The sequence below is a fragment of the Oenanthe melanoleuca genome, chromosome 9 (genome assembly GCF_029582105.1).
Source record: "Oenanthe melanoleuca isolate GR-GAL-2019-014 chromosome 9, OMel1.0, whole genome shotgun sequence".
Taxonomy (NCBI): domain Eukaryota; kingdom Metazoa; phylum Chordata; class Aves; order Passeriformes; family Muscicapidae; genus Oenanthe; species Oenanthe melanoleuca.
Window position 1 is genome coordinate 9,907,316 of NC_079343.1, and position 25,646 is coordinate 9,932,961.

A 25,646-nucleotide genomic window follows, 5' to 3' on the forward strand; every position below is an offset into this window, starting at 1 on the left:
TCCTGTAAAAGAAAATAAAAATGACAAGACAACAGTAAAAACCCCAACGAAGGCATTATTCACTCAACCCACACTGGCAGATGACTTAGCAAGACAGTGTATTTTCAGCAGGTCCCAGCATATTAAGGAAAGATCATAATTAAAAATCAAATGATCATAGAATCATTCAATTTTTTAGGCTGGAAAAGATCTTTAAGATCATTGAGCCCAACCATTAATCCAGCACTGCCAAGCCCACCACTACATGTCCTTAAGCCCCACATCTACAAGGCTTTTAAATACCTCCAGGGATGGTGACTCCACCACTTCCCTGGGCAGCCTGTTCCAGGGCTTGACAACCCTTCTGGGGAAGAAACTTTCCCTAATATCCAATCTAAACATCCCCAGCAAAACTTGTCCTCTCTTGTCCTGTCACTTGTGATCTGGGAGGAGAGTCCAATCCCCACTCTGCTACAACCTCCTGTCAGTGAGTTATAGAAAACAGTAAGGTCCCCCTGAGCCTCCTTTCTCCAGTTCCCTCAGCTGCTCCTCAGCAGACTTGTGTTCCAGACCTTTCCCAGCTCCACTGCCTCCCTCTGGACACACTCCAGCACTTCAGTGTCATGTAGTGAGGGACCCAAAATCAGACACAACACTCTCGAGGTGCAGCCTCAGCCGGGTCCAGCCCTGGTGCTGCTGCCACACCACTGCTGACAACATTTCTGTGTAGCTGTGCTCTGGCGTGGACTGGAGAGTGAGAAGAGCAGACTGTGTCAGCCAGAAAGATCACACCCACCCCACGTCAGAGAGACATCCCACTCTAAGTATTTGCTCCAGAAATGGAAATCCCAAACCACCACTGCAGCTCTGCATAGGGCTGGCAGGAGGCACCTCAGCTCCTGTGAGAGGTGGGCTGGGAATCTCCTGCAGCCCTTGGCTAAGAAGAGCTGGGGCTCACAGACAAACCCCTCTGCTGTCAGCAGGGACACCTGGCTGAGAGGATGGAATGAGGGATTACACACACACATTCATAGCAGCTTTGGTGGCAGAGCATCCAAACAACTCAGGAAACTAACGTATGACTACAGCTCTGGGCAAAAGAAAAGAATTTGTTAAAAATTGAAGAAAATTTTGCGTAATTCTGCCTTTGATCAAAAAGGCAACTATACACATTCAGGATTCAGGTTTTTTAGTTGTTTTTTTTTTGGACCAACATATAGCCCATATATGACTCCCCACTTCCAAGTACACATTGTGAGAAGAAAAAGATAAAACATTTTTTAGATCTGTATTTGGAAACACTGGAAGCTGTCAGCCTTGGTGGTGTATTCCCCATCCTGCCAGCAAATGCCCTACCTGAACCATTCTGTGATTTCTGCAAGCAAGGCAATACTGCTCCCACTCAGCAGAGCTCATTTCAACTGGTCAGGTTGGGAGGGGGGTATCTCTGCCACCTCCTGCTAAGCAAAAATTATAAATCATGTCCACACTCCATAAATTTAAAAAAATAAACAAAAACAACTAAAAAAAGACAACCCCCAACCGATGAAACAAAAAGCCCAAAATAACCAACAAAACCAATCAAAAAAACCCACCAAAAAACCCAAAAACCAACCAAAACATACAACCACTCCCAAAAACCAAAACAAAACCTCACAGCAATAATTAACCTAAATATTGAAAAGAAAATAATTTTAAAATGTTAACAGCAATTCTCATGAAGACTGATGCAATAATTAAATGGCAATAAAATAACATTTTTCATTCCACTAAATGAAATAAAAACAGAATCCACACACATAAAGCCACAGAGCTTACATTGGAAAGACAGCTTAAAGCTAAAAATGTTTAACTCAAAACTTTTTTTTTTTTTTATTAAAGTATGAATGCATTTATGCTGGAGAACAGTTTACATACATTGTAAAGCAACAAGCATATTTTCAAGAGGTGTGGGCCCTCCTCAATACATCTCCATGCTCAATCTACATGCTTTACCACTGGACTCACACATACACTCTCACATACAAACACAGAGACACAAAACACAGACAGAGCTATCTGCTAGGATTAGCTTTCTTTTAAGGCTTCTGTAAGGTGCCCTAGTGCCCCTAACATTACCATAATTACAAACAAAATTGTACAAAGGAGCAGCATCACTTGCAAACTATTGATCTGCTCTCAGCCTTAAAAAATATCAAGTGAAACAAGTTTTTCCTTTATTTGAGTTTTATTAAACATCTGCATTTAAGAAAGGCATGACTGTATATCTGTGAACAAGGAAAGACACGGGAATCTTAACATGAGGTTCTCAACCAGAACAGATGTTCAACCCTGACTCCTAAGGGACCATTTCCTTTGATCTTTGCAGTGAGGCAGCCCTGTGTGATGGGACTCCCAGCTCCATCCACCAGGGTCACTCACCAGCAGTGGGAGTGGGGACACAGAGCTGTGCCCACCGTGCTCAGATCTCATCAGACCTGAGGTTGATGAGAAGCCACAGCTCAAACCCTGACAACACCCAATGTCCCTCAACTCTTCCCAGCAGGCCTCCCTCCTGCAGAGCACATCAGGGTGGGATAATGCACAGACAGCAGGGCTGATTGCTGAACCCCCAGCCACCAGGGAGTGTCTCTGCCCACCCCTTTTTGGTATCCTGCAGTACAGTCTGAAACTGCAACTACTGGTGTTGGGTGAAAGAAGTGGCAGCAGGTACATTAAGAAAATAGGTACAATGAATAAAATAAAGGATAGCATATGATAAAATGTGTACATACAAGCATCTTTCATTTTTTATCTGTGAAATGTGAATTAACTGCAGAATGCCAGGCCATTAGTCTAAAAGGCTATGTATGGCTGTCTTAGCCCACCTACAGTCAAAGGATTTGTGTGATGTACCATGGGGAAAGATTCTTCAGGAACCATTAGGGCTATCCAGGCCTACTTGCTCTTGTGCATCAGCATCAGCCTGCAGCTAGGAATGTCAGAGAAGCAACTAATAAAATTGCCTGACCAGTCTTGTAAGACAAACAGGAATGACTGCACTTCATGGTGTGCACCTGAACTACAGAGACAGAAAAGGGACAGTGATGGGTGGGTGACAGAGGGGGGGAGGGAGATTTTTTTCTCACTTCTACAACAGCAGCAGATTGCAATGCAACGTAATTACTTTAATGATGCATATCTGTAGGTACCAAATTGCTCTTTTGATTTAAAAAGCTGGTCAGACAAGTGTTTGGCAGTCCTTTCATTACCCAGTTTCAATTGTTGCTTATTCATCTATCAGCTCTCATTCCCTAAGCCATTTCTGCCTTTGCTGAACCGTGAATGAGCTCAGTCAGCCATCGTCAGATTCAAATTCGTGAGACACTTCCTCCGATGAGCTGTTCCTGTGGATCCGGCCATCGCTTTTCATGCTGTGAAAAGTCTTCTTAAAGGCCTCCATCATGGCATGGGCCAGCTTCTTGGCCTCCAGCTTGCTCTCACACTCCACAGCATGGCAGTCCATCTGGTAGGAGAGGTCGTCGTTGATCTCCCGATAGACCCAGGCGAAGATGTTGGGGCTGACGTTGTGGTCAGCAGTGCAGTAGGCTATACGTGCTACCTGGAAGGTATCCATGTGCACTGTGGCCTCACCTTTGAGGTCCAGATGGTGCAGCCAGACCTGGAAAGGGCGGATTTCCAGAAGGGCATTAGCTGGGTAAACATCCTCCCTGGTGAGAGTGTGCTTCTTCCACAATTCAATGACTGGCTTTTCTGTGCAGCCTGACAAAAATTGCATCCCAGTTGTGGAAACCTTACCCAAATATGTAACCTGCAAAGAAGAGCAAAGATAGGTGAAAACACAGACAGCAGACTCTGGTACTTTCTGCCATCCCAGGGAGTTTCACTGGGAAAATAAAACCACACACCTCCCGCCACAAACTCCCTGATTTCCGCATCATTTTCAGCAAAACAGTTTTTAAACTGCTTTCCAAATATTTGCTTTTGCAGATGCTGACTTCACCATTCAAACCCAGAGATTAAAAATGCCCAAGTGTCTGAGTTTCAAGGCATTCCACTTTCTTCACCTCCCCTAGAAAGCCCAGCTTTAGAGCCCATGACTACCCCAAGCTCATCTTAGCAAGTGCAAGTGCCACTGGAGCAGGTCCCAGGTAGTTGTAAATGCAAACCACCTTTTTTTTTTTTCTTCATACTCTGTTCTCAGTTAGATACTGCAAGGCTGCAGGGGTCAGAAAAGCATGATCACAGCAGAGGATTTTAAACAGTTTGAATGTTTCTTTTCCAAAATGATCCTGTTTTTCCACCATCTTTGCTACTCCTCCTTATGTATTAAGCCAGGAATAGCTCAAAGCTGTTCAAAACTTTATATATGAGCAGGGCTGAGATATTTATTACATCAATTTAAGAAAATATGCTGCTAAAAAATCTAGTAATAAATTTACCTAGGTTTAATCACATCATCTCTCTGCTTTCCTGTCTAGTCCTTTTGAGTAAATATCCTGTTAGCCAATAAGCACAGGAAAGCAAGGTGGTTTTAGTGCCCCTACAGTAATTTGTTCACCAAATATCAAATTCACTAGGAGGTCCACATCAAAATTCTGTATTCAGACAGAATACAGCTGTACAGAAACATTCCCCTAAATCTGTGCAGCTACTAATGAGGCTTCCTTCCACTTACAGCTGAATGGAAGATTATTTTATCTGGGAAAAGGGATTTTCTCTAGGAAAGACAGGTCAATGCCACATAAATGCAATTATGCAGATCATTCTATTTATTGCTGTTGTCAGGATGGTGCATTTAGGAACAGCTATATGAAAGCAAAATTGTTCCTCATTTATCTCTTGCAGCAATAACTGCTTGAGACAGAATCTTTTACCTCTTGCTTGATGTCTTATAACCTCCTCTACATTTTACTCAAGGCATTTGGAGGAAAAAACTAACCACATTCACTTTCCAAACTAATTTCTTTAAAATTATGCATTAGACACATAGTGTAGGTTATTTTTATGTAGTAAATGTGTTAAGAAATGCACAGAAAAAACACAGAATTTCCAAATTTAAGCACATTTAAAAAATCATAACCACAAGAGATACAGGATTTGTAATCCATGCAAACAAAATTTTCCACAAGAAAAATATTTTGCTGCAAGCTTCATACGTTTTTGTTAAACTCAGAGGCCTAAATTAAGCCATAATTAAGGAAAAAACTTACAAAACTTTATTGGAAGTCTGTGTGGCTTAACCATGCTTGCCAAAAAAGCAATTTCAAAATGGGAAGTCTTATTCTTTGCCTATAAATATTCATTATTTGCACTGGGAATATGTTGAATCTTATAAAGCTTTTTATTTTTTATTTTTTTTGAACAGTGGGAAACACAACAGCTAGAACAGTTAACAAGGCAAGACCTACCAGTGTTTTTGCCTTATTTTATTTTATTGGTGATGAGAGTTGAGTTCCCTAAAGTGCTGTAGAAAAACTTTAAAGAAAACCTCAGAGTTCACAGTGCCAACTAAACACATACAAACAGCACATACAGGACCAAAGAGAAATGTGTCTGCAGCATACTGGGGGGTATTTCAACATATATCCAAAGTCAGATTGCTTTGAATAGAGCAAGATCATTGTGCAAATTTGCACATTCAATATATTCTCCAAAGCTTTGCTCAGCACTGTTTCATACTCACAAGCCAGCTAACAAAAGACAAACACTGTAAACTGACACTTGGGGTCAAATTCAAAGCCCATTGCAGCATCAGAAGTCCTTCCCTAACTTCAAAGAGATTTGCACAAAGGCTTTAAACCCCGAGGAGCAGTGAAATAGCCTCTTGCTCATGCACTTTGTCACTGCCCAAATACAGCCTGGAATCCCTGGCTGCAGGAGAGAGCTGCCCCCACTGCAGCCTTCTGTCCCCCCAGCATCACCTGGAGACCACAGCAATCAGCACAAGAGGGGATGCAGGGAATGGCTCCACCACTGGCTTGCTGCCCTGAGCAGCTGGGGAGAGGGGAGGAAAGCAAAGGCAGCTCTGTCCCAGGCAGTCAGCATTGCTGAGCTCTGTGCTGCAAATTCACCCCAGCACACAGCACCAGCTTCTGAGCATGGGCAGCTCACAAGTGATGCTCAGACACCTTCAGCAGCCAAGGAGCAAGATCAGAATAAGCTGTTACACAGCAGCATAAATTGAATTTAATGTTCTCCTCTGTTCCTCTGCAGCAGCTAACTGCAACCCCCTGTTGACCATCAATCCGTGTGTGGCCTGCTTAAGAGTAAAGTTATGAAAAATAATGGATTTCCCTAAAATAAAGTAGTAGTTGTATTTTAAGAAAAAAACAAAAACAAAAACAAAACAAAACAAAACAAAAAAAAAAACCCAGTGAATTATTCTGTAAGCACCCAATACAAAAGTAACTAATAATAAGGACAGAGTTCTGGCTTGTTTACCAAAATGGGATGTACTGGTCTGATTTACTGTCCCAGTTCTGCCACAGTATAACCGTGTAGGAACCTTTGGAAAGTTGCTTCTTGTAACATCACTTTGAACCTCCATTATATGAACCTCATTTTCCTTTGAGGCCACACCATAAATATTTATAAGGTGCTTCGACATTACAATAAGGAGTTCACAGGAAAAAATAAACAAAGCCTCAACTTTAGAGTTTCTCCTGCATTGTGTCTTATATAGAAACATCTACACCTACTAAAGCTGCTACTTTTTAGTTTTGTAAATGAATGATCTTTTTTTTTCCTAGTTGAGATGTAAGCATTTGGCAAGAGTAGCATCACTGAAGCTCTTGGGGAACAGGTGTCTAACATTTATCACATCATGGTCCCCTGCTAAAACAGAACAGGGATACAAGGCTGGTGAGACACCTCCACTCCTTGACCCACGAAAAGGTCCTTCTCCCTGAGCTTGGAGTTACAAGGTTATTCCACAAGCAGTGCTCCCTGTATTTTGGCTCCTGCCTCGACACATCTCACAGCATACCCACCTTTGTTTAAATGCTCAGAAACCACTGACCACACCACTACACTGAAGCTATTACAGTACAACTGTCTTCCTTTTCAATTTCCAAGTCTGCCAACCAAAGGTCAAAGAACACATCATCCCTTTCATTATCAGATGGAAAAGAAAGCTATTTTGAGGCAAAAATTTCCACTGGTGGTCTTTCCCATCAAAATAATTGATATCTCATCAGTGTGAAGCCAGCAGGTATTATAAAAAAAAAGACCACAAAACACAACAATTTCATCTTTAATACTCATAAGAACCAGATGTGAAAGGCACAGAAAGACAGCAGCAGCAGCAGTAGTGATGTTACAGTTCTCATTGCAGGTACAAAAACACACTGAAGTGCCTGAACAGCATCAACTCCACAGCTTTACTGACCAGAGAGTGATCATAGACAAAGGCAGGCAGAGCCACAGTGCAGGCTGAAAGCCACATCTGTGATAATACAGCTCTGAACATCAGCAAAAGTTCACCAGGACTGAATAATGCCTTTTCTTCCTCTGAAACTCTGTGAGTCACTTGGCAGCAAACATCAGTCCAGGAAAATTACTTATTTGTGCAAGTGTAGCATGTCCTATAGCAAATGTCATATTGCACACAGTGAGGCCAGGAGCTTCATCCCCTCCCCTCCAGTGCTGTTAAGCACTGGAAAGAGCTGCATGGGGAAGTGGTGGAGTCACCACCCCTGAAAGTTTCCAAGAAACAACTGGTCATGGCACATAATGCCATGGTTTATTTGACAAGGTGGGATTTGGTCAAAGGTTGGATTTGATGATCTCTGAGGTATTTTCCAATCTTAATGATTCCATGATTCTATGATTCCAGCCTCAGTGCAAGGTAGAGTAGCTACAGGTTGTAACAAGTAAATTATGATCAGCATGTTGCAGCCTTTACTTGTTTTTTGGACATTGTATTTTAAGTAAGAAAACAAATCAAATTCAGCTTGATGCCACTGTGTTAACCTTAAGCAGTGAAGGCATTTCCTATCATATCTTCTACCAGGGATAAGAGTATATTTCTTCATGACCCTTTTAGTCCTTTGGTTTGTGTGTTCCATCTGTTCCACAAATTTCTGGAAGATACATATACCTCACAAAAATTTCTTGTGCATATTAAAAATTATCCACATTCTTTCCAGCCTTTCTATGGCAAATTTCATCCTCTGGCAAGCTACTGTCACCAACCATGACATAAAATACACTTGAGGCTTCAGCACTTCTATGCTTGCCAGCATTCAAACCTTTTCTAAAACCCAAGATGTTCTGAAGAGCTTCTTATTTCACCCTAGAGAATTGCCAATACCAGTGTCAGTATCTGGCAAAACTGTCCTCAACTGAAAAATGCTGTGCCTTTGCCCTTTTGTAATGCAGCTACACCCATGTGACACATAGAGACATCTCATGTCAAAGGACATGAAGAATAATTGATGTCATTTTTCATGCACTCTCCTGGAAACACAGAAATATCTGAGTATTTTGACATTGCTGTTTTCAGCCCCTTCAGTCCAAAAATGTATAGTGAATATGTCTTTTAATAATTATGTTCAAGAACTTACAACTTTGAAAAGACCAGTAGAGCAGCTGCCATAGACATTTGCACTTCTAGCACAGTATGATTTGTCAGAAGTAATAAGGGGTTTTTCCTTTTCATACTTTCCTTTTCCTCTTTCATCACTGATCTCACATTTTTCACTTGCAATTCAAAGGAGATAAAGAGCAGCTCAGCTCCTGCATGTGTGGATCTGACCTCAGATCTGATGGATCATATGTCCATATTGCTCCCATCTCATGAGCATCACTCAGGCACCTAAAGTTAGACAGTCAAATGACTTTTTCTCCTGTTCCCTATCCCCAGCCCATAGACTATCAGTGCTCCAAGAAAGCAGATCCAAGCTGTAAAGACCCATAATTACTGCATTACAGGAGGACAGATGCTCTCTTGGCACAGGAGCTTGGCACAGGAACACATACCTCACAGGACTCTGGGCTCTCTCACTATTCAAGACCATGATCAAAAGACCATATGTAAGATTAACTCCTTGGTTATTTATTTAATATAAGTATTTCTTCCATACCAGATAAGGAGGGGTTTTGTCAGCAAATTCAACACAGAAAATGGAAAAAAAAAATTAAAATGGAGGACTGATCTTGAGCCAGCAGGTATTTACTCTGCATATTTGCAGTCATCAGAGGATGCCCTAAAGGATCTTGAATCTTGGGCAAATCTTAGTAGCAGATGATTGTCTCCTTTGTTGATCAGTGTTTCACAATAAACATTCACTTAGCCTCAAATTTGGTCTAGTTGCAACTGATTATGTTTGATCAAGACAGTAGATATTCCTCACTTAAACATGAGGCAGAGGTAATGAGACATTTTCTTCCTGAAAACAAAATTGTTCCTGTGTCACCTTCAGGAAAAAAAGTGACTGTAAGGGTCTGTGTTAAGATGCACAGACCCTCCAGTCAGTAAGTAAACCATCACAGAATCATGGAAACATCAGGATTGGAAGAGACCTTTAAGATCACACAGACCAACCATCCACTCAGCAGCACCACTGCAACCCCTGGGCTACCAAAACATCACCCAGCACCAGATCCAGACACCTCTTAAACACCTCCAGGGATGGCAACTCCACCACCTCCCTGGAAAAACCTGTTCCAGTGGCTGAAGTTTGTCAGTTTGTCCCAGCCAAGCAAGAACCACCAGCCTAAAGGCTGAGCAAACTTGCAGAAGTTTTAAAGAATACAGAGGAGATTTGAAGAGGAGCAGCCAAAAGCAGGTTTAGGAGGATGTATTCATGTCTTGTTTAAAATTGCTGCAAGATGTTCCCTGAGTTTGCAGCACAAAAGCAGATGCAGGATCACAAAGTTCAAGATTCACCTAGACTCCAGGCACATATTGTTGAGGCCAGGACACAGCAAGCTTCATCTCCACATCATTACAAGGTCTGAAAACCTCTGCAAGAAGTTGCTACTCAGGAAACCTGTGCTCAACTTCACTGCAATGACAGTATGCACAAAGCCCCCAGTGGCACCTCCAAGCTGAGTGGCTGGGGAGAGTTACCAAAGGGTCACAGATTTGATGGCTGAAACTAGTTTTTCTTTTATCCCCACTGGAGCTGGGATACGAGTGAGACAGGCTTGCAGCATGCTGCCCAGCTGCTTGGTAAGTCCTGGCACAGCTTTCACGTCAATAAAAGCAGATTTAGCTGTAGAGTAATTTTCAACATCCTTAATTAACACATCCAGCTCCAGGCACAGCAGGAGCACTCTGTGCTGGACGGGTACCCGTCTCACCACACCAGCCCAGCTCTCCTCACCCTAAAGCAGTGACTCAGCCTCAGGCTGGCAGCTTGGGATTTAGAGCCAAAAGCTGCTTTTTGGCTCTGAAGGAAAAACAAAAATATCCCAGACATTCCACTGGATCACTGAGCAAATACCATGAACTGCATTCAAGCAACGTTTGCTTAAGACCCAAAAAATAACTCAGTCAAGTAGAAAGGCTGCACAGTTTCCCTCTGCCTGTCACTGCTTCCTCACCCACACTGCTGTGTCCAGCCAAAGCCTTGCAGCATGAACATGAGAGCCTTTGTGGGAACAGCAGGTCTCCTCAGCACACAGAAATACACAGTAGATGCAGTAATGTGGCTTACAGAAATATGTGAAGAACTGTTTTATTTTTGAGACAAAATTCAGAGGGAGAACAGACTGAGCTAGGCAACTATTAAATGGAAAATAACCATCAACTCTGAGGGCTGCCCACTGGATTAGAAGGGGGAAAAAAAAAGACATCAGTTGTTAACATCTGATTTATTCCAAGGAATCATAGGATAGCTGCAGAAAAAGCTGGAAGCATCAGCCCCTCTTCACCAGTTAAGTCAACAGCCAGCATCTGACTCTTTTTGTGGGACCAAAGCTGAACTTCAGTCTTAAAACAATGCTACAATTCCCCCTTGAAAACAAAAATAATAAACAAACCTAGCTAGAAATGCATCTGATTCTTTACATCTTCAGAACTCCTAAGGAAAAACAACTGCTGGGCAGCAGCTGCTCCAGCTGTCCATCTGTCCCCACAGCCATGCTCACAGCAGCCCTTTGCAGGTGCCTTTATTTCCCCATGTGCTTCTCAGCTGTGACCATGCACCCTGCCTTAGCTGCCCCCAGGAAGGGGTCACCACACAAGTAAGGCATAAAGTGATAGCACAGAATAGTCACTTGGGATATAATTCCCCAACTAAATGCCTTTGAAGGACAGAAGAGCTCTCATTACTTTTAGTCCATCATTGTTCTTTCAGGTTTTACAGCCTCCATGCTTCTCAGTAGCTGTAGCACAGAAAGGAGTAGGAAGAGCTGAGTATTTTAAAGAAAATACCTTTTCTTGAAAAATGCTCTGCTCCAATAGAAAGAAAAACCAATAATAATACTCAGTGCTTCTGAGGTTGCCTAGGAAAGCTCTTTAACATGGCAGCTGGTAGAACAGGTGAGTTACTGTGATCCAGGATGGGTGTCCCAACATCCAGTCCAGGGCAGCATTTTGGGAATGGGGCTTTTCTGAGGGCAGAGTTCACCCATGAAGAACTCCTCACTTCTCAAACACCATGCAGGACAAACACTCTGGGAACTGCAGATGTTTGGCATCAAAGTGCAGGGCACATCTCCTGTCCCAGCTTTAAGTAAGATGCCCAAAAGCACACAGACATCTCAGAGCCCCTCTTCATGGCCAAATAAACCTCTCATCCTCACAGAACAGAGCTCTGCCAGGTGTCCCACTGATGGCACTTGGGGAGGGAAGCAGAAGAAAAAAAACCTCTGCAGAATGCCCACAGGAGTGTGTGATCAGCCCCATCACCAATACTACCCCACACTGCTTGAGGATGACACAGCCACATTTGGCAAGTTTAAGATTTAGTAAATAAATGTACTGGAATAGAAAAAAATTACCCTTGATGGCTTAATTTATAAGCTCTGAGAGGAAAAAAGCCAACAAGAAAAAGTCCACTGTGTCCCCTGGCCAAAGAGTCAGTATGGGGTAAATAAAGCAGCAAGCCAAATTGTCCTTCTGGAAGACAGTCCTGAGAAACACAACAATCCAAGCTTTTCACCTTTCATTACATCAGGCTGCTGCTCAGCAAGTCTCTTTATAAACTACCCCAGGTATTAAACTCCTGCTCTCAGTTAGACCTAAGAGCATCTAACTTATATCCAGTGACCAGGAGTCTCTGCCTCACTGGCAAAATAGTTAACCAAGCCCAAACACATCAGCAAGAGCCAGCTCTGCTCCCTGCAGCCTTCCATTAGCAACAAAAGGATTGCCTCTTGCATTTCATTCTCCACTGGACAGGAAGCTCTTTTTGTGGTTTGGCTTGCGGGGATGAATCTGAAATGAAATCAAGTGGAACTGGCAAACTGCAGTGAGCTTGCAGTCAGAGAATCTTCAGTCCTGGTGTGAGAGGAAGATTTACACTGCACTATTTAAAACTCAAGAAATCAATTTCATTCGAGCAGCAATTTTAAAATGTTGTTGTGCAAGACATAACTGAATGAACAAATACATGCATCACACACAGCCTCAGCAGGGCTGCTGGACACCCCATTGTAAAAGTCAATGATTACTTTTATTCCCAAATATTTTCTTTATGTTGCTCTTTAGATCACTTTCTTCCTTCATCTCCTTTCATTGCCTCATGTAACTTCCTCTCTCTGTACTCAGTTACCACTGGGTTGAAATTAATACTTGGATAAGCCAGTTCATTTCCCACTGTCCTTCAGGAATCTTCACAGGCAAGGAGAGAGGTGGAGGCAGCCAGCAAAGTGAGAAAACTAACCCACTCTGTAGTTACTATTGCAATTTCTTGACATTTCCTTCACACATAGTCCTTCCAAAACCTTTCCTCTGCCACCTGAAAACCTTCTCACTGAGAGCATCCCTTCTGCCAGGACAATGTGGCATAAGTTTGCATAAGCATGATCTCTCTGCAAATAGACACCTACCTTCATGTTTACGTTCAAAGTGCACACAAACCTTTTTCACTACACATTCTTTACTCACATGAGGTTGAAACTGAGCATGGAAATCTGATTAAGCACCTCATCATGTTTCTGAAAGCTTTTTAGTCCTGAGCTCCTCACAGCTGTTGTAGTAGAGGGAAGGAGCCCATGGACACAGAGGGGAGCAGACTGTTCACTTTTACGTTGTTCCCATTCCTTTCCAACCCACAGAAAATTCACTTTGGCACCAGTCCTACAAAAACTTTGGCTGTACCTCATGGAGCACACAAAGAGGGAGTACAGGAATAATTACATACTTCAGCCACCTTTTGCACTGAGGCACCTGTATTTTACATAGCCTCCAAGACTTTGGGCACTGAAGCACCCCCAGAAAGCCATGCAGAATGCATGTTTTTCACTATCTTTTATGGGTAAGAGATCTGTCCTCAAGGTTCCCTTCCTTGTGCACTCCCCAGGAGATCCTTGTGTTTCTCCTTTAGTTCTTCCTTTCAAAAAAAGATGCCAAGTAATAAAATTGAACAAAACCTGTGTTATTAAGACATTCAGTTCTGGAGACCAAAAATGTCAACTGCACTTGATTCCTGGCATAATTGGCAACACCTGAAATTAAGAACAAAAGGGAAGGGAGCCAACTTCGGGAACTACTGAATATGACTAGAAATTTGGATTGTATATCAAAGGAAGTGTCAGGTCTACATCACAGGAAGAACAGAACTAGTGCTCATTAAATGATTTCAATTCTTCCTCCTCCAAGTGCTATAAGATCAGTATTATTCAAAAAATGAGAAAAAATTTCAAAACAAACCACAGAGACTCCCAGAAACAGCAGTACTTGCTCCTTCTCCTATCACTCACACACTGCAAATGAAACACATTCCCTGAAGAGCACAGGGGAACACAGAAATATCAACCCCATACAATTACAGTGTAATTGTACCCACATCCCACAAAGTCTCCAAATAAAATATTCTCTCTGTCATTACTTTTACATCTCCTTCATGAATCATTATGTGGAATAAGTTCCATGACTTAACAAACCCTTTGAGATTTTTCCAGCTCTCACAAGTTTTAGCATCTCTAGGAAAAGTCTTATTTGAAGGCTGGAGAAGAAATCCAGTGCCTACACTGAGATGGAGCACTTACACTGCAGCAATGAAAAACAGACCTTGCATATTTCAACTTAATAAAAAGCACTAAACACATTATGAAGAAGAAAATATAGCTAAACAACTGTTGTTATTGCTAAATGAGTCCTTAGATAAATATGCCTGATTTATCATTTGTTTGTGTTATCAAATTCTGGATCCAGGCCATAGCAACACAGGCTCTACATAGAGAAGAAAGAATACAATCTCACTGCCTCTATGGTTTATGACACTGTATTACAATTAAACCAGAAGTTTCCCACTAACAATGCAACAGTATGTTAGCAGACTAAACAAAAAACTTTAAAGGAATAAATATGTCCCAAAGACTATAATCAAAGAAGACAATAGTGCCATACAGTTTTTAATTCATTTCCAAAGCCATGGTTCACAGTGCCTCCAAGGTCCTGTTCTCACAATGGATTTAGTGCTTGCCTGTGTCTTCAATATAGTCATTCTGCATTTAGATAATGCTTTTCCAACCAGCACAGAAGGACCTGAAAGTGATCCTCAGGCCCTGTGAGTGAATTGGGTATTCATCAGGCTCTCTGGACTTCAGAGATGCTCATCTCCTGGGAATTTCTCTCTGCATCAGGAGGCTTTTCACAGTGTCACAGGGGAGCCTCCTTCCTTTCCTGATTGATTTAATCACAGTACCACCCAAGCACCTCTCCCAGAAAAGCTACACTGCCACCAGCCCATTCTCTTGGCAGTATTTCACCTCTAAAGTGACGAGCCTACACGGCAGCCAGAAATACAACCCTTAACCACCTGCAGCAAATACTGAGACATGGAGATTTCTATAGTGCTCATTTCAGCCAAGATGAAAGGAAACACTAAACCTAGGATGGGAGAGCCAGGAAAGCAGCACTCCAAAGTGAAGGACAATCTGGAGGAAAGAAGGGGATGGGGGCAAAGGTCCTCTTCTCTGGGGACAGCTCTACTTATCACTGCTGCAATTTATGTCATCTATTACAGCAGCTTGCCCCCAGTACCATTCAGATGGCTGCAGGTCAGACTGATCACTATTCACACCAGTTGTACAGCAAGCTCCTAGGAGCAGTTCATCTCTCTGTATTGCAGAGGTCGTGGCTTTTACAACGGGCAGAAAATTCATTTTCATAGTTTCCACTGGCCCTGAAGTTGACTTTGCAAAGACAAAATATATAGCAAGTAGCCTTGCTATTGATCTGTTTGGTAAAGGACCAACTGGTGCAAATTTTAGAGCTCTAAGGAAAAAAGGAACTACTTATGAAGATAAAAGAAATCCTTCGTTGGTTTTCTTCACATTTACCATCTTTATGCAGTAATGAATAACAGCAGCTAAAAACATCATAATTCTATTTTCTACCTTCCAGTTTGCAGCCACCGGGCCATGGCCGAGCCGTAGGGAGCAGGGAGCCCACCAGGGGCTTTGTCACTGACACTCAGACACCTTAACCCAGCTGCTGCTTGGCCCAGCCAGGGACACAGGGCCAGAATAAAGCTACACTGACTCTGAAATGGCTCATCAGCACGACAACAGAACACAGCTTCCCAAAGAAATTAAAATTACAGGATGCCTGTGACATTCTCTTGAGGCAAAATGCATGATATGAAGCACAGGCCATTCTGTAGCAAAATAACTTCAGGAGGTCTCACCACCCAAAAAATCAAATATGGCTATGATTGCAATATACAGATGGTAAAAATCTCTGAACTCTTATTATTGTTTTCTATATAAACTATAACTCCAACATTTTCCATTGACAAGTGTTTCCCAGCTCTGTAACAAACAAAAACTCAGTCTCATTTATCATCATCCTAGAGTTACAATTTTCCATAAAGTTTTTAAAATTATTTAATAGAAACAAGCAAATCTTTTAAGAGCTTAATCAAACTTAGAGTACAACTAGTGCATAATACTTTCTCCAGCACTTTCCAGGATCAGACAGAAAGGAAGAATAAAGAAGCAGTGCCCGAACTGACAAAGTAGTGGCCAAGACAGGAATAACTGCTCACAGAGGAAGGTTTCTCTTCCCCAGAGAGCAGAAACCAAATATTTTCAGGCATTTCAAGAAAGATCATGGGTTTTAAGTGCTCTCCCCTTTGCTTTGAGATATTGACAGAGAGATTTTTCAAAAGAGCCTGGACAGCAGCACGTGTCAAGCATTTTAAGAAAAGCTGACCATTCTCTCAGTATCTAAAAATGCAGGCAGAAATCTGGCAAGAGAAATTGGTGTGTACATTAAAAAATAAAGAATTACTCATCCTTTAAAGTTCTGTAGCTTTCCCTATGCAGTCCAAAGCAAGCAGAAGCAAAGTGCTCCTTCTCCCAGGGAGCCCTATCCAGCACTGGTATGAGGCACGGCTGTATTTTTACACAAGGATTAGAGCCTTTGCTAAGCTTCTCCTAACACTCTCATTTCCTACCAAAGCTGCTATTATTTTGGCTAAATGGTTTTAAATAGAAAATTACATATATTTTAGGTTAGTTATGCATGAGCTTAAATATGACAGCACAATAGAAACCAAACAGCATTTTGGGTAAGAAAGAATTTACTTTACACTGAAAGTACAGATATTTACAGTACAAGCACACACTAAATTGTTTCCTATTTTCTGCCTCTAGCCTTCCACTCTTTTCCTCTGCTGCCTCCTCATCAAAACAAATTGCTATCTCTTGTTGGGCCAAAACCAAGCAGAAGATCCTTTAATTACAGTGCAAACCCACAAACAGCATAAAAGTTAAAGCCCAGTATACAAAAATCAAATCTGAAGAGACAGACCTAGCTATTCCTGAGAAGAAATCTTATTTACAAGAAAGGATACTGCATCTACAACAAATTCATGGGTGGGGGGGGGACGATGACATAACACCAACAAAAAAAACCCCTGCACTCTTTCTTACTCCAGGCAAGGGCAGCCAGCTCATGATGTTTCTTTGTAAGATCTTGTTTTCCTTTTGTTTTCCAAGGAGAAAAAGCTGAAATAAAGGTCAGTTCCCCCCTGAAAAACCAAGTACTGTGGCAGACAATATAGATGTAGTTTTTCTTCATGTTTTGCCATTAGCAAGGTCAGATATTTAATTTTTTTAAAGTAGTTATGAAACAATAGCCTCTCCCCTTCTCACAAAAGCACCAGAGAGATTATAAAAATCTCCACATTAAAATCAACTACAGCAAAAACAAGGCAGCCCCTCCCATGGCAGCAAGATCATGCAACTGCAGCACAGCCCCTCTGGGGATGAACACCCAGAAATGGCATTAATGCATCACATCGTAATGCCTGTCACAGCCTTAGGTTCCTGTGGCCCCAAATTGTTCAGCCGTGCAGACAGCTTCCTACCTGCATGCTTAAAGTGACACTGTGCTATTCTGACAGGCTATGACAGACATATAGATGTACTACAAAATAACTCTACTGAATTATTTATAACACTTTTCTTCTTAAAGAAGCATTTAGCAAGCTGTATCATTAAAATATAACCAGCAGCTGCCTACATGGCCGTGTACATGCCAAATTCAGAGTTTAAAAGAGGAGGTGATGAATAGCATTACTGAGGGAAACTGCAAGGGCAATTTATGAGGGAGCAGTGCAATTAACAGAACAGAAATTGGGCTCCAGGAGCCACGCTCAGAGTGTTACTCCTGCAAAGAGACACACAGCTTTCCAACAACTGCAGAACTTGGGACACTGCCTCATTGACAGCACAGTGTCACTAGAGAGGTGTCTCCAGCACGGCAGGGACGGGGGAGCAGTGGCTTTGCACCACCTCCACACCCAGACTCCTGGCAGAGCAGGTTCTGGCTACAAAAACGCCCAAGAATAAACACAGGACAGGCACATATGAAACAAGATAACTCCACTACCTCCTTGCATATGCCTTATTTCCTGCCTGCCTTTGCTCTGCTTCCATCCTTTGCTCCCAGAAAAGTGCAATCCTGACAATGAACAAGGGCCCCCCAGCACTGCCTGCCCTGGCTGAGGGATGGAGGTAGGTGTGAGCATCACCTGCTTGGGACATAGCCCAGGCAGAGTGTGGAACCTATGGAAACTGCAGCAAGTGGGAACTTTATCTAGGGAAGACTGGAAATGTGTAGAACACAGAAAGAGCCACAACATGACGTGGAGAAAGCTCTTGAGGGATATGCAGCTGTTTCAAGGGCAGACTGCAAACCAGAGCACACCCATCACAGGGAAGTGCATGGATGTCCCTGGATAATCCATTAAGGTACTCATGTGCTCCTTACAGTCAGTCAAATATAGTTCATGTGATCATGAACCAATGACGAGAATGAGCACTGTAAGGTTTACCCAGACATTTTTAATTTAAGATACTGGGATGAAATTTTAGAAGGTGAACAGAAGAAATTCCATGGAGTTGTCCAAAAAGTGCATCTCAAGGGTGGGTCATACAGTTGAGGATACCAGCCAGAAAGGTTAATAAAAACAGAGAAGCTGTGAGATCCCAGCAGAACTGCCACCTGTGCTCTCCTGGAGGTGATCCAAGAGGATGACGGCACAGTACCACAGGCCAAAGCAAAATCTACTCTCCATTATATCAGGCTGTTGCCCTTTGGAAAAATACATAACCAGCACAGCTAGGTTTAGCTAGAAAGAACTTTAGAGAAGGCAAAAATCACTTTGGCTACTACTTATAGATTGGGTCTGGACTTGTATTAAGAGCTGTCTGGAAGACATCATGAAACCAAACATTGCTCTTTGATGTAGAGTCCAAACTGCTCTGCAGTTTCTTTTTAAAATGAAAACCTTCTTTTGCTTTTATGCTTTAGGCGAAGGAGACATAATGTCCTTCACACTTTCCAGCTAACACTTCAAACTCTTACACAGCACTGTCAGGTATAACCAAAATCTAATTAAATCAAGGATGCAATGGCAAGAGCAGGCTTCATCTTGCCTGCATTTTTCTCCAATTCCAGCGACTAAGCTGCCACCTTCAGGAACCTACTGTTTTTCTGAAAAGAAAGTTAAGTAAGCACACACTGTAAAAGAACAGAAGACAAAATTTTATCCAAGAGTGTTCAGCAAGTGTGGAAAAGGAGATAAAGCTCTGGACTTTGCCAAATGGCACAATCATCTAAAGCCTGGAAAAATTCTGAAATAATCAACAAAAGACTAACACAAATCCTTCCACATAAATGGCTAAAGACACATGGAGCAGCTTGCATAACACTCAAAGACCTTGACTTAGGTACATGTACAGTCATTCTCCTTTATCACTACCTAACCTGATAAGGAATGCAAACTCTTGGAATCACAGTTCCTTCCACTTATATATGCACTTCTCAGCAGATGATTCTCAGATGAACAAAGCCCTAATCACTCCTGAAGGACATTATCACATGCACAGCACTGCCAAAACACCTAACACCTCCTATTCTGAAATCACAGTGAATTCCCAGTTGAAAGGAGCTATAGCTCTTGTTTTTTTCCAACAGATGATCATCTTGAAGTTACTAAGAAAATAGTGGGGTTTGTGGTGGGTTTTTTTAACTAATAAAGATAGACTGGTATCCAACTCTTTAACAGCAAAGCAACAGGGAACAGGAATTCAGCAGGATCACTGAGCAGAACTGACCTTGGGGCTCCCAGTGCTCCATGCCAACCCACGTGAATTTATTTACTGGGCACTTTGGCAGCAGAGCACAGCACTGGTCTTCCTGCTCCCTCTGAGTGATTTAATGCAAAACAGCAACTGCTTAAGGAGTATAGAATTCTGACACCCTTGAACAAGAGATAATGTAAAAGCTGATCAGAAGAAAACCAAGGGCAGAGCTGGGGGCTGGCCCTTGTAACTCTCATGAGATAAAATACAGCAAATGACAGAGGGAAACAAAAACTCTTCTCAGCAACAGCAGTAGCAATACCTTTCCAAAAACTTTGAGTCCTGTGATATGGTCTTATTAGATCTATCATAACCCATATAAGCCAGCCACTAAAATGACTTGAAGCAACTGCAAAACCTGGGTTCCAGTTCATTACTCAAATGCCAAGTAATTATATGGATGTGTATCTGAGGGATTTCATCCTGCCCCAAGTTATTCCTAGCCACTGCCTAAGAGGAAAGCTGTTTCAAATTTGACCCACTCTGCACTTGGTCACCAGCATTTCTGATGTGGAAGAAACAAACATGATTTTAACCTCTGGCACAGAACACAAGAAGCAGAAATATAGTGGCCAGCACAGTCTCCTGGGCATTGGTGTCTGTCCTTTGTGATGCACTGCTGTTAAACCTGTCTTATTGTTCTGCTACTAAGAAAAAGGAACATCACAGTTACAAAGTTATTGCAATTATCAGTCATTAAGGATGATGCTTATAATGTAGAAGAAATCCCTTATAAAATGTTACAACTTCAGCTGATGTTTAATTTTTTCTCTATTAAGTAACAGACTAGAAAGTATTGGCCTTCTTTGCAACTCAAGTACAAACCAGAAAGCATATAAAGATTTTGTTCTTGAAGTCTTTGCATAGTAATCCCAGAAGTATTTAATATCACTCCATGGGTATCCATATACAGACACAGTCACATGCGAGGTGAACTTCCATAACTTAAAAAGAATCAAAGACTGCTGAAAATATCAAGTCAACAGAAAATACAATTGACAGGCAAAGAAAAAAAAAAAAAAAAAAAAAAAAAAAAAAAAAAAAAAAAAAATTAAAAAAAAAAAACATAAGAAAGCTGAAACTCTGAAATTTCAGTCCTGGTCTGACGTGGCTTCCCATCACAGGAAGCTGACATTTACAAGAGTTTTAAAGTTTAGAGAAAGTTGGATGATGTCTGTGCCCAATGCCAATCTGTAGCCACACAATGTCACTGAAGCCACAGTCATTTATCCTTCCTGGGGCTGCGTGATCTCTACCAGACACCATGTGAAACAAGGAAACAATCAGCAGTGCATGGGACCAACTTTTCCCACTTTTTCAAACACAGTCATTAAATTTAACAATGCTCTGTGACACACAGAGCTCCAGAGGGAATCGTAATTCTTTCTTAGCTGCAGAGATATCTCATCTTCACTAGGAATTGGGCTCTATCAAGTGCATTTATTCAGAAATATTGCTAAAGTTCCAACAGCTGCCTTCACAGTAACATAGGCAAAACAGTAGGCTGGAATTACCCATTAATTGAACAAGAGAGAATTAGGTTAATGTCACATAGTTTGAATAGCAATTATAGCATGAACTAAAAACTGTTCACAGTAATAAAACTTGTTATAAACAGTTCTAGATCCACAGAGTATGATGGATGACTTGTTATGACACTGAATAATGTTTTAAATACTGCACTGCTTAAATTCCAGTACAAAGTACCATATTCAAATTTAGGGTGACTCAAAGTTGATTCACACCAAAGGTTTGACCTATAGCATCTCAATTTAGAAATATGGGTACAGCTAGTTGTCCACGAATGGTTTTGCCAAGAAGGTCAACAGAATGTTTTATTTGAATTCTGCATTATTAAAAAACAAATCTCAATCAAACTACTGAGAGATTTTGGTCCTGTCAGTCTTGAAATGACTTTTGGAAGCATCACTAAAGCTGGATGAAAAATCTATCACTTCCCAAACCAAACTAGGTTATATCCAGCAATGGATGCAGCAGCTTGAACATCTGTCTTCATGACCAACACTCTTCATAATGACATCTTCTGGAGACAAAAATATTCTAGCTACCCAACCAAATACCACTTTCAATGAATATTTTTAAACTTTAATCTGCCTTTGGCATCCAAATATTTTTAATGATTCCCCCTACTGTTGTTCTGGAGTAAAATTGATGAAAATATTTTGGTTTATTTTTCTTGCTACTTGACAGCTAATCAAGTTTGACATTTATATTGTACTGGAATAATGAAATGTCAAGATGGATATTATAACAACATTTCTGAAGATAGTAATTTAACCTTCAGCAATCCAGTTTGATTCAATGGTGCCTACATGCTTGCAAATGTATTTTAGAGCCCTGGACCGTGATGGCAGAAATAAATCCTTCCCCTCTTAGATTGCTGGGTCTGGAGTGCCACTCGGTGGCCAAACACAAACACTTTTCTGGCAGCAGACACCTCCCTAACACCAGTCAGGCCATGGGGTAGAGTCTAAGTTTGGGGTATACTGGATTTGGAAACAGTCATTCTGCCTTTACTTACGTGATAGCCTAACACAATGAGGAACATTTTTACTCCTCCTGTCAACTGGGGCCATGAAACCCTGGTGACAGTCAACACATCCTCAGTGAGGCAGAGAACCTCCAACTCAACAAGCTGAACTCTCAGCTCTCACTTCAGAAAGAATCCAGCTGTAACAACCATGTCCCCTGTGCACGACACACAGAGAGACCTGCAGCCCATCCTTACCAGTGGATAACTTTGAATCCTTAGCACTGTTCAGCTTATGTTTATTTAATTTTTAAAACTAAACAATTAAGTTTATTTACATAAACAAATATGCCTATTCTAAGAAAAAAAGGAATCAGAAACTAGGGCGGGGCAGGCAAACAGAACTTCGCAAAGGTGGGAGAATCTGTACCACTTGCACACTACCATCACAGGAGAATAAATTACTATTTATTTATTAGCAATATATCATAACTCCAGGCTAGTGCTGATTTGCATCACTCTGACCTAGCCAATTTCAAGGCCAAAGCACTTCCTGTACCATCAGAAAATCTCCACTTCCTATTACTCAGCTGCCTCCCAGACACTGAGATGCAACAGGGATTTTTGTGTTCCTATTTGTTTTTATTACAACTGCAACAGCAGCCAGCAACAGCACTCACATTCAGCATAAAAACCACACAGGCAGCTGGTGGTTAAGAAAAGATGGAGAAAATTAGTTTATGCATGACTAGCATCTTTCATCATTCAGAGAAGAAGAAAAAATTCACTCCTAAATTTAAGAAGTTCCTCACAATCAGCTGAGTTAGTTGCACTGTTCCTTTTCCTGTTGGATAGTACAGTATATAGGAAGAGAGAGAAGAAGTGATTATCTTGCATGAAGAATCTTAACTATAGAAATGGGATTTCATTATATAAAAAATATAATTCTTCATTATTAATACTTTTACTGTAAACTTTCCAAATTGTTAGCCAACTTCCCAGAACATTTTTTTTTTGCCTCTTGTTTTCTCTCAAGGGTAAATGGCACATACTGCATTTAAGAACTTTAATCATGGTCCACTTTTACATTGCTATCTGAATAAATCTCAGTTAGATCAAATTCGTGTTCTGTGTTCTTCAATAACCCGTCCACACTGGTTTAAAGAGAGAAAAAAATACTATCTGGTTATAACTTGATATCAGACCAGAGACAACTGTCAAACACAACACAAGGCAGGAAAAGACAATGCATTCTTAATTCAACAAGACATTAACTCATCCTGCATCAATCCACACCACTGGGCAAGGCTCCTGCTGGGACATGACTCATGCATGGGCATCAGTCTATGGGAACAACAAACTGCCTGTAAAGCCAAAAGTTGCTGCATGGGAGACTTGTACCCATGTGGGCAAACTCAGGCTCAGGGCCTGTGGAAGGTGTGCTCACACTGCTCACTTCAGCAGAGCCTGGGATTCAGGAAACACAGGAATACAAGGTAAGGTCATCACAACTGTGCCTGTCCTGCAGTACCAAAAATGTCTTTCTTTCAAAAGAGGAAAAAGGAAAAATAATAACGTGAAGTCATAACAAGAAAAGAAAAACCCAACATGATTTTTGTATGAAATCTGTGAGCTCACTGTTCCCTATGATTTCATTGCAAGAGGTGCTGTGAGAAGCAGCCCTGGCATGCAGAAGGTTCTTTGTAGCACCAATTTCTCAAACCAGAAGGTGACAAACAGTGACAGTGTGCTGAAACCAGTTCATCCTTACAAAGAGGAGGTGCTAGCAGGGTCCTAAAGGATGCTAACATTTCCATCAAATCAGCCATCATCTGATTTTTCCCTCAAAGTTATCAAAACTAGTATATTCCAAATACCTTTAAATCCCTGTGTTCTAATAAAAAATGTGGTCCAACCAGTCAACATCTGCAGGCAGATGCATTCTGCATTATTCAGCACTTGCAAATGAAAAATAGGGATGTGATTTGCTGAGAGCAGGTGAGCTAACACACCTGAGATGGGAACTACACACCTGAGACGTGCCACAGCTACATTTCAGGGAGGCTGACACCCATCCTTTTCAAACTGGAGGAGGCCAGTGCTGGGCTGGGATGATCCCACAGAGCTCTTTGCCATGGGAAAAAGAAGCAGTTCTGGGCTGGTCAAGAGCCCAGTGAGGAGCACCAAGCTGAGCTCACCAGCTCCTTACACTTCTCATACAACTTCAGTGAAGTGCTTAAGCACAGGAATCTACTCCACACTCTCTGTGTAACAGGAAACATTGATTTTTGTGAATGATTATAAATAGAAGGCTCTTGAAAGGGCTTTACTCTCCAACAGAATCCCTTCAATATTTACATTCTGAGGGCTGATGTACAGTAAGGACTGTTCACTGTCCACATGCATGCCACATGCCCACAGCACATGGCAGTGCCACATCTGTCACAGCAGCAGCTGCTCAGCTTGACAAAACAGGATGCCACAGTCAAACTGCTGCCTAATCTGCCCCCAAGTTCATTTGCAAATAAGCTGCCTATATTCTTCCCTTCCAGGATACAGCTCAGCCATCATCTCAAATGTCTCTGAGCAGCCCCCCCAGAGGGTGCAACTCTGCCCTCCACGCCCCAGCCTTCTGGAAGCAGCAGAAATAACTCACTGCAACAGACAGCTCTTAAGCAGGGTTTTGTTGTTGTTTTTTCCCTCCAGGAGCTAAAGATGGCAGTCAAAAGAAGCTGCTAATATAGCCCTTACACCCCTCCCAAATGCAATTCCTATCTTGGTAAGCAAGAAACCTCAGACAAATGAAATGAAAATATGGAAGGAACGAGATAGGGACATTTGAGTAATTTCTGTGACATGACCAAAGCTTTTACTAATTGCAAAACTGCTATGTCCATTCACCCATTTTTCAGCTTTTCATTAAGACAGAGAGGCAGACATTTAGCATAAGCAAACAAAAATCCTGAAAATTCACAATAGGTGGTTCCTGTTCTGAGACAGCCCTAGTTTATCACTTTTTTTCTTTATTGCTATTTAATGACTCATATCATGCAACTCTTTCCTCATTCCTAATGTCTGCTGCTGAAGTCTCTTCTAGAAAGATAATACCTGAATGCCTGAGGGAAAGTCAGAAAGAAAGATAACTGCAAAAAAATCGCGGGAGTCATCATTTCCTATGTCTGCATTGAAACAGATAAAGCTTCCATTGCCAAGATTAGTTCATATGGTACAATATATGGGGAGATGGACAGATCTCTTTACATGGAATGATAGGATGAATCTTTCCATCAGATATATATGCAGACATATATGAAATAGCTTCTTTGAAATCAGCTGAGTTACTTTTGATTCACAGCCAGAAATTTAAGGTCTGAAATGAGTTTGCTCTGTGACTTGGCAGCTG

General features: G+C 41.6%; 1 protein-coding gene across 3 annotated transcripts in view; it reads right to left on the reverse strand.

The window, feature by feature from the left end:
* Window positions 1–1,811: 1,811 nt before the first annotated feature.
* Window positions 1,812–25,646, reverse strand: part of PID1 (phosphotyrosine interaction domain containing 1) — an 83,245-nt gene continuing 59,410 nt past the window's right edge. For all 3 annotated transcript variants that reach the window (XM_056499224.1, XM_056499226.1, XM_056499225.1), the window contains exon 3: window positions 1,812–3,790. In XM_056499224.1, the coding sequence (XP_056355199.1) occupies window positions 3,314–3,790 (477 nt within the window). In that variant the 3' untranslated portion in view covers window positions 1,812–3,313. The remainder of the gene's footprint in view (window positions 3,791–25,646) is intronic.